Source organism: Nicotiana sylvestris, chromosome 4, assembly GCF_000393655.2.
Source record: "Nicotiana sylvestris chromosome 4, ASM39365v2, whole genome shotgun sequence".
Lineage (NCBI taxonomy): Eukaryota > Viridiplantae > Streptophyta > Magnoliopsida > Solanales > Solanaceae > Nicotiana > Nicotiana sylvestris.
The window spans coordinates 7,453,138-7,463,899 of NC_091060.1; the positions used below are offsets into that span (position 1 = coordinate 7,453,138).

The following is a 10,762-nucleotide window of genomic DNA, read 5'->3' on the forward strand; positions in this document are numbered from 1 at the left end:
CTCCATAAATTAAGGTATATCCGATAATACATTGTACTATTCAATACTAAAATTTTCATGAAAATGTAGCATAAACACGTAACATGTCCGACTAAGATTTTTCTCCAAAGATATTTCCAAAATCTAAATCTCTAAAAAGTAAACAAAAACTAAATCCAAATACCATCAGAAAATTCATACTAACTTTGTAGCAACTGCTATATATTGGAAGAAATCCTAATTTGTCTGCGTTCTTGTCCTAAGACGTACTTCCACCGTCTACGGTAGATACCTAATACAAGTGGAAGTCAAGGTTCTAATCTTAATGAAATACTACTTATATATTTGACAACAATAAAATAAAAATATGGGTACGTACGCATGTACTTTTAAACCTAAAATATTTCAAAAGTTCCATTCAACTTGTATATATATACCCAAATATCCTCAAGAACTTCAAAATTCAAAACAATTTTGGCTTTCTCTGAGGTACATATGAAGCTCTCTTCCTTTTTTTCTTCTTTCTTTTATGTCGTTGATAAGTGGCGGAGCCACCTTATGCTAAGGGGTGTCAATTTTACTGGAAAATTACGTTGTTTAGCTAGATTAAAAATTTATTTTTGTGTATATTACTATACGTATGTTGACTCCACTTATTTTCTTCATATGTTTTTTATATATATTTTGACGCCAAATTCCTGACTCCGCCAACTGTCGTTGATACTTCTTGCATGGTTTGTGATAATATTCATCTATGTTCATTCGTCAAATTGTTTAACCACTTCATCTAAGATTAAAAGCTTAAGCTGGTAGTGTTAATACTTGATGCATGTGTAAACTAAACTGTCAAGATCTCTGCATATTCTGATACATATTGAATTGTAATTGTGTGCATGTTAAAGACCGAATACGCTTTTATTCACTTAATTATATTTTTAACGTTGATGGTTGTTCTTTTCCAGTGTTTTATGATAGGAGAGATGGTTGGAAAGAGGCTACAACGACAAACATTATTATGGTTTACAATTATTATCCAGCTTTTCTCGATTTTCACTAGTTCGAGGATGCTGCATGCTAGGTAATATATACGTAGTAAGAAACTCAGAAACTAATAACCCTTTTTTTTTTTCTCTATCTTTTTCCAGTGTGAAATTTTAAGCTCAAACACTTAGCTATATCGAGAATTTCTTTTAGTTTTTCCCTTCTATTATCTGCATAAAAAAAGAAGAAGTAGTAGTATATATAATGAAAAAATTAAAAACAAAATACTGGTTATTGTACTTTCTCCAATTTCTTTCTCAACGTTGTTGAATGGATGTTAATTATAACATTATCATCAATTAAACTTACGCTGTTACTATGTTGAGTTCAATGTATGACTCATATATCTGACCTTTTGTTTTCTTTTCTTTTATTTTCTTTCTATCTCCTAATTACAGGCATACTCCAGAGAACGGTCCTCCAGTCAAATTGCACATCTCACATCACCATGTAAAGTCCCATAATTACTTTTTGACTTTGCTTAATGACTAATTAGTCGGGATCTTTACACAACTAGCTGACTAGATTTACTTTTTATTTTCCCTAGTTGATATACAGAAATTATACATGATTATATCATTAAAGAAACAAAAAAATTGACTGCCAAAACCGACCAATGTTAGCCGATAATTGACAAAAATCGATCGAAAATCGTTCGATTCGTGGCGGTCGGTAATCGTATGATCGACAAAGTCAACCGACGACTTCGATCGGTATTTTCTGACCGATTTCGGTCGGTCAATTAAATTCTAAAAAAGAAAAATTGCTGAAAAACCGACCGAAGTCGGTCGGTATTTTTAGTTATGTAATTAAAAATTGTATCATCTGGATCGAACTAGGCCATTGGTGTATTTTGTTTTAAGGCTGGCATTTATTCATTTATATTCTTTAATTGCATTTTTGCGTGAAAATAATCGACTGATATCGGTCGGTTTTATTAAAAAATAAAATTACCGACCGAAATCAGCCAGTTTTTTAAAATGATTGGACAAAATAACCGATCGATTTCGGTCAGTTTTTGAATATTAATTTTAAATAAAAAATCACCCAAAGTTGGTCGGTTTCTTAAAAAATAAATTTCGCGGGATGCAAAAATAATTTTCCGGATTTTTACGCGAAAAAACCCGACCAAAGTTGGTCAGATTCGTAAAAGAATTGAAAAATAAAATATTTTAAACCGACCGACTTCGATTTTTCGGCCGATTTTTTGACCGGCCGAAGTCGGTCGTGTATATATATATATATATATATATATATATATTTACCGATTATTTTTAATTTAAGCAGTTGGATGAACGGTTATTAATGCTCCTATGTGATTGAAAGACTTATATTCGTGTATTTATCAGGTGATAATAGATAATGGCATCGTTCAACTTACCCTATCAAATCCAACGGGACACATTGCTGGGGTAAGTTACAAAGGCATTGATAATCTCATGGAGAAAAGATTTCCAGAATCAAGGAGAGGGTAAGTTAATTATATTTTATTTTTCCTTTCATACTTACCTTTTCATCATTACATGAAAGAATACCACACATTTAACTAATTTTATTCTGACCCCATATTGGATCTTTTCACAAATAGCCCGCCGGTATTATTTTGAATCCGAATTTACTATTTACTTTTCTTAGTCGGTATAAATAAATTATATGTTAATTTTATACGGTTACACACATATTATATATATAATTTATGTATTATATATTAACAATTATGCATAATCAATGTATAATTATAAGGCTAGAAAAAATAAACAATAAATATCACCGGCTATTTGTGTAGAGATATCTTTTTAGTTTAAGCAGTGAGATATGCGGCTATTTAGCTAGGTTAATTCTTCAATTTATTAATAATACAATAAGTTCATTACTAAACTTTAAAATATGAATTGCTAAGTTCAAATCTTGGATCTGCCTCTGTAGCGTGTTTCCTTTATCGCGAGATATGGTAACAGTGTTACCACCTTCAACTAGTTATCATGTTTGGATTATTATTATTTTTTTAAAATGCAGATACTGGGATACCATGTGGAAACTTCCAGAAGACAAGGCTAGCACTTTTGATACGTAAGTTAATTGTTTTTTTTTTTTTTTTAATGACAATTAACATCATATAGTTTAGCTTCATAATATTATATACATCTGTTACGTTATATAATTATATATGCAAACAATTCTCAGGTTTTTTGCAACAAATTTCCGAGTTATAGCAAAAGATAATAATAAAGTCGAAGTTTCTTTTACAAAAACTTGGAATCCCAATGCTGACCATGATCTTCCTCTAAACATCGACAAAAGGTGAGTTTTTTACATGATTAATATTATATTATCAATAATGTAAGTTTATAAATGTCAACTAAGCATCGATTGATTCCTAATTTTTCAATCATAGTTTAAAATTTAAAGGTTAATTTTGCATGAAAAATTACAGGTTTGTGATGCTGCGAGGAAGTTCTGGATTCTATTCATATGGAATATTTGAACGTCCAGAAGGAATGCCAGAACTTAGGCTAGATGAAGCCAGGATTGCAATGAAACTCAGACAGAATTTGTAAGATTCATTGTTTAGTCCTAACCCTATTTACTATTTTTATATAGTTTATATTTCTTTAACTTCAAATCATGCTTTCAACATTTTAATGAACCATGCGATAATATATTATATGTATTTTGCTTGAAAAAGAACATTCTTTATAACCGAATCGCAATCCGAAATATCGTTAAGGGTGTTTAAGATTTATTTTACCTATACACATAGTATAAATTATTATCGGAAGGTGTCCAATAACCACCAATTCGCCAATTGTAGTTCCGTGCCTGCTCTTTAACCTTGAGTTTTACAGCGCGATGCACTAAGCTCCCGCTATGCGCGGGGTTCGAGAACAGCCGAACCATAAGGATCTATTGTATGCAGCCTTACCCAGCATTTCTGCCAGAGGTTGATTCCATGGCTTGAACCCGTGACCTCCTAGTCACATGACAACAACTTTACCAGTTACGTCATCCGTGCCTGCTCTTTAAACTTGAGTTTTACAGCACGGTGCACTAAGCTCCGCTATGCGCGGGGTTCGGGAACGGCCATACAAGGGTCTATTGTATGCAGTCTAGCCCAACATTTCTGCAAGAGGCTGTTTGCACGGCTTGAACCTGTGACCTCCCGATCACATGACAACAACTTTACCAGTTACGCCAAGGCTCCCCTTCCATTATTTTTGTTAACTATGTGAAGAAAAATTACATTTCGTATTTTAAACTGTTATTTTTCTGAATTAATTTCCTATATTTAGGTTCCTTTATATGGCTGTATCAGACGATAGGCAAAGGGTAATGCCAACAGATCAAGATCGTTCATCTGGCAAAGTCCTTGGCTTCAGAGAAGCTGTTAGAATAACACATCCATCCAACCCTAAACTCAAGAATGAGGTAATAATTAAGTGATTTTCTCCATGATAACTACATTAGTTAAACTTAATTAAAAAAAATTGCAATTAATAATTAATATTGAATATTTCTATGATTAATTAGGTTGATGATAAGTACCAATATTCGTCCGATGATAACGATATCAAGGTACATGGATGGATTTGCAATCGTCCTCATGTAGGGTTTTGGGTGATTACACCAACCAATGAATATCGTAGTGGTGGACCAATGAAGCAAGATCTTACTTCTCATGCCGGTGCAACATCCTTAGCGGTAAGCGATTATTACTATTTGAGGAGCCAAATAATTTTTTCTTTATATGTTTCGCTTTAATTATATATATATATATATATATATATATATATATAAATCACATAAGCATATGATATTTAAGTTCGAATAGAGGAAAAGCCAAGAACTATAAATTTGAGGGTTAATCCTTCGTAAACGTCACAACCGATGAATCTAGAGCCTTTATTACAGAAACTATATTGTAATTGAGAGATTGGGCCATGTCTCAGTCCCAGTACAACAGATCATGTCACAGATCGACTACTGATTATTACCTTGGTAAGTTATCGCCTTGTATATATTTAAAAAAATCTACTAAATATTTGATTGTGAACCCAGTTATTTATTGTATTTTTACTAGAGGTCATTGTAGGAACTTATAAACTTCAAATCGTGAATCCGCCTCTGCTCTAAACCTCATTATTATTTTTGAACTGTGAGAGTATTTGATGGTACAAACAATAAGTAATACTTTAATTTGAAGAACTTGTATAACAATATGAATGCATTTTTTTATTTTTATTTTTGCAGACATTTTTCAGTGGACATTATGCAGGTCCAGAATTAGGAGTCAGTCTCAAAGAAGGAGAGCCATGGAAAAAAGTATTTGGTCCTGTTTTCTTTTATCTCAACTCAGATTCTGGTAACAACCATAGCACACTTTGGGAGGATGCTAAAAGACAGGTAAATTGGCAATAATTTTCAGAGATAGAGCTACAATTTGAAGCTTACGGGTTCAGAATTCTAATATTTTTAAATTAACGAGTATTAAATTAATAATTTATACATAGTCAATAGATTATTTAAGATAAATACAGGGTTTGCGAGCTATTGTATGGTTACCCGGTGCGCACCCAAAGAGTAACGGCTGCGGGTTTCCCTAAGAATTTTCCAAAATACAGGATTTAGCCTAAAACTGCTAGGATCAACCAAACCGATAACCTTAACTCTAGCTCCGTCCTGATAATTTTACTAGTATGATTTTCTTACAAATAATAACAATAAACTAACATAGAGCATGAAATTTTATTCATTAATTTGCAGATGTTTGAAGAAACTGCAAAATGGCCATATGATTTCCCAGAATCAAAAGACTATCCCAAAGCCAATGAACGGGGCACAATTAGTGGGCGATTATTGGTCGATGACAGGTACTTAATTTTCTTAATCTCGCAATTTTTGAATCATATTTATAGTTTAATTAGTTTATTAATAAGCTCAGATGTATATTTGGTGATAATAAAGTGTTTTAGGAAAAAAATATGAACGTTTCTGTAACTTTGTTTAGGTACATAAGCAATGATCCTATTTTTGCAAAATCTGCATATATTGGATTGGCTCTCCCTGGAGATACTGGATCATGGCAAACAGATACCAAGGTAAGCCTTATTAAATAAGTAATATTTAGGAAAAATGACATTATACAGCCGCTGTAAAAATGTTGTATAAAATCTGTATATTTTTTTTGTATATATATACATTTTATAAGTTATATACAAAAATTATACAAGTTTTATACACTTTTCATCTACCAGATGTAAATAGTTTCTGGCGCGAACTAAAAGTGATAATACTCCTAATATTTATGTGTAACTTTTTTTTTATATTAACTGTATATATAACTTAAATTCTTTTTATAAATGTCATGATTAAAGTTTTTTTTTAAAATGATTTATTCTCTTTTTTAACGTCTTTTTCTTTTTCTTATTTGCTCTCAGGGTTATCAATTTTGGACTCAAGCAGATGAGACCGGATATTTTAAGATTACTGGAATTATACCCGGAACTTATAATTTGTACTCATGGGTCCCTGGAGTTATTGGAGATTACAAATACAACCAAACTTTGGCCATTACCCAAGGTTTTTTTTTTCTCCCTTTTCCCCTTTTTCCAACTACAAAGTTACTTGCTTAAGAATCAAAATAATTAATTTTTTTTTTTGCAAAAATAACCATTATGTGTGCAGGAAGTGAAATTAATCTAGGTCATTTAATTTATAACCCTCCAAGAAATGGTCCAACTCTATGGGAAATAGGCATTCCTGATAGAACTGCTGCTGAATTCTTTGTCCCTGATCCATTGCCTGGCTTCACTAACCGCGTCCTCAGCAACAGTACACAAAAGTAAGCTTCTATTAAATATATATAACTAATTTTGCTTCTCGTTATTCATAAAAAAAATTACGAGTTTAAGTTCTATGTACTGATAGTGTTATAACTTATAAGTATATATAAGAAAACTTTTATTCTATCAATTATAAATCGATTTGGTTATCTTTTATTATTTGCAGGTTTAGACAATATGGTTTATGGGATCGTTATACAGATTTATATCCTGACGAAGATTTAATATACAAAGTTGGTGTTAGTGATTACACAAAGGATTGGTTCTACGCTCATGTAACCAGGTAATTAATTAGTAATAGTATATTGTTTACAACATTAATATTTTTATAGTAATAGCCATATAATTATTGGCATTTTTTAAATCTTTTTTGTGGAATTTTTCCATTGCAGGAGAACTGAAAACAAGAAATATATACCAACAACATGGCAAATATCATTTGAACTTCCAACTGTGGATCCAAGTGGAACTTACACACTCCATGTGGCATTGGCTTCTGCCACGTACTCCCATTTGCAGGTATGTAGCCAAACTCCCTCTCTCATTAACATTTTTATTTAAGAATTAACCTAAATAGTCGTTCACTCAATTGTTTAAACTAAAAATAATTGATATATAATAAATGTATGACCTATATATAATATGTATATAATCGATGTAAAATTTATTTTTACCAGTTAAAAAAAGTAAACAGTGAATCCGGTTGGCTATTTGTATAAAGATCACTTTTTTCAAACCAATGGAATTAGTACACTTAGGGCCCGTTTGTCCATAAATTTTTTTTTATCTTTTTTCCATTTTTCTTTCTTTCAAAAATGTATTTATCCATGAAAGTTTGCAAGTTTTTGAAAAAACTTCGAAAATGAGTTTTTCAAAAAACCACTTTTTAAAAATTTTCAGAAATTTTTTTTTCTCCACTCACAAAACTGCAATATTTTTTCAAGTGAAATGCATGTCCAAACATAATTTCAAATTCCAATCATTTTTCAACTTAACTCCAAGTACTACTTTTTTTCAAAAATTATAATTTTTTGTACAAACGCCTACTTAAAATGTAAATTTAACTTTTGTATGATAATGCACAATTATCTAACACTATTAGATCATATAAAGAGTAATTAAAGCTAACTATCCGTAAAATGAAAGTAATAACCTGAAATAATGCAAGTAAAACTTCTATAGCAAGCTAAACTGCACCAACTATGGTATGGTAAATTTCATTTACATTATCCGTGGTTTTTAAGTTAATCCCTGTTAAAAAATATAGTTTAGTGCATTACTTTTCTCTTTGTTTCTCCTTAATTTAAAGTATTTTGGATAAAATTATAATTGTTTTTCATCTTTGAATTATTATAGGGAAGAATAAACAACCCTGATAGACCAAGGCCAAATTTTGAAACCCCAGGAATTGGGAGGAGTAATGCAATAGCAAGACATGGAATTCATGGATTATACAGTCTTTTCAGTTTTCAAATTCCAGAATATGAATTACAAAATGGACAAAATATCATATATTTAAAGCAAGTTAAAGGTGGTAGTCCTTTTAATGGAGTCATGTATGATTATATTCGACTTGAAGGCCCTCCACAGTAAAATTAGATTATATATATTCAGAAAATTTAGGAGTACAATACAATTTTTTCACTTTTTTTTTGTAATTTAATTTTTTATTTTTTCTAGCGCGATTTTTTATTTATTTTAAATTTTGTATTCTTTTGTGGCTTGAACGGGAGGACGGATAAGCAGATTTATTTTCCCTAAAAGGGGATATATTGATTAAAGTTTATTTAATTACTGTACAATTCTTTGTTATTTCATTTGTTTTATGGGTGGAAAATTTATTATATTTCTTAAAAGAATCTAAGGTTGAAATACAATAAACTAAATTTGTGAGAGTCATTCACTAATAATGCGAGTATCGACTATACATGGCCATCCTTTGAAGAGGCGAATGTATAAATTCAGGTATAAAAATTTAATAAAATTAAATATATATTAGTAGATATGAAATCATAATTATGAAAATAATTATAAATTTAATGCTGAAAACCTTATAGTTGAGCCAATAAATAATGCGTATATCGACTAAATTCCATAAAGTTTAATCGCGGATCCTAAAAAGATGAACTCTCTCTTCCCTATATTGGCTCATTTTCACTATTGAGAATTTATTGGATCAAAAGGAATAATTACAGAGGTCAAGATTGTTGACAATGAGCCTAGAAATTAAATTATCATTATTAAATAAAATATGGATTAAAATATCCAGAAAACATAAATTCAACAAAAATGTTTGTATCGTGTCTACCTCATACTTATGCCATAGGGACATGTTTTGGTCCTTAACCACTGGAACTCTGAAAAGAATTTCTCACACAAAACTTTCCTTCTCTGTACATAGACAAAATCATTGGGCAAAGAGAGCTTTGGGTCTGCTATGGCACCCTTGTTTCACAGTAGAGATCGGTTTAACTGGACCAAAGTGTACTTTTTGTAGTTTTCCATAGGGTTTAGCATAAATTAAATATATTGTTCGTTGCCTCCGTGTACTGACAGAGGCGGACCCAGGATTTGAGCGCGACGGGGGCACCACTGTATGCTAATCACCAACGATAAAATTCTAAAGAAGAAAAAAAACACCAACACACACACACACACACACACACACACACACACACACACACACACACACACACATATATATATATATATATATATATATATATATATATATATAAGAGAAAAAGAGATTTCTTCGCAAAATGAGTGTTATGGAAAGAGAAGGAATAAAATTAGTTAAGTTGACTATTGTGTATAAGTACTAAACTATAAATAAAATAAAATAAAAAGATAAAAGTAAAAAAAAATAATAATTTGTTATTAAATATAAATTATATTGTAATCAAAGAACTAAAATATTAATTAAGTTAACTATTATATATTAGTACTAAATTATAATTGAATTAAAAAAAAGAGATAAAAGTAAAAAATAAAGCAATTTGCTATTAAATATAAATTATATTGTACTCAAAGAATAAAAATAAAAAGGAGGAAAAAAAAAGCTAAAGGGCCAAAGGGGTTTTGAAGTACATACGTCCCCAGCAAAGTTGGGAATTTAAGGTCCCAAAGCAACCACTTCTCCCATCCGCCTCTTTGTTTCTGGGTGCACACTTAAAATATTTAAGGGATCCCATATATATGTATAGATATATATAATATGTATATACATGGTTTTTGCTGCACTACAAGAAAGAAGGCATTTTGCAACAATAATTTTTGTTGCCATATATTCAATGTTGTTGCCAAAAGTATTTTTGGCAACGACAAAATAGTCGTTGGCTCGTTGCACTCTGTTGCAGTAAACACCGATGGGAAAAGTATATGCAACAATAAAGAATGTTGTTGCCAAAACGTAACCTAGCGCAACAATATATATCGTTGCCATAAGTTATTTGTTGTTGATAAAAAGTCAATAAGTCGTGGATTATAAAGACATGTAGCAACAAAAATTATTGTTGCGACAAAATTAGCTTTTTTGCCAACAATATGAGTTGTTGCTAAAAAACATTGACAGTAACTTTAATAATCTGTTATCAAGACCTTTTAGCAACAACTATTATTGTGATACTAATACTTACTTTTTTGCCAGTAGATTCTCTAGTACTACTTTAGCAACAGTTTATGAGTTGTTACTAAATACATAATTCATATATTCTTTTAGATTTTTATAAATATATGTAGAAATAATAAATTGTATATATATAAAGCGTCTATACATAAAATTGATGCACTGCATATACTCACTTTGAAAAACTTAATAGTCCTATTAGTATGTGTTTACTTACAAAACAAACAAAAGCATCATATATCCAAGGTCCTTAAGTTATATTCTAATAGTAATC

General features: G+C 30.6%; 1 protein-coding gene across 1 annotated transcript; it reads left to right on the top strand.

The window, feature by feature from the left end:
* The first annotated feature begins 421 nt into the window (after nucleotides 1-421).
* Nucleotides 422-8,594, top strand: LOC104236785 (uncharacterized). Its single transcript, XM_009790793.2, has 17 exons — nucleotides 422-468; nucleotides 942-1,057; nucleotides 1,419-1,470; nucleotides 2,370-2,491; nucleotides 3,037-3,090; nucleotides 3,205-3,321; nucleotides 3,455-3,574; nucleotides 4,311-4,446; nucleotides 4,549-4,719; nucleotides 5,269-5,421; nucleotides 5,782-5,888; nucleotides 6,026-6,116; nucleotides 6,456-6,597; nucleotides 6,703-6,859; nucleotides 7,027-7,143; nucleotides 7,253-7,379; nucleotides 8,217-8,594. The coding sequence occupies exons 2-17, from the start codon at nucleotides 948-950 to the stop codon at nucleotides 8,451-8,453; spliced, it is 2,013 nt and encodes a 670-aa protein (XP_009789095.1). The 5' UTR covers nucleotides 422-468; nucleotides 942-947; the 3' UTR covers nucleotides 8,454-8,594.
* The last annotated feature ends 2,168 nt before the right edge of the window (nucleotides 8,595-10,762 follow it).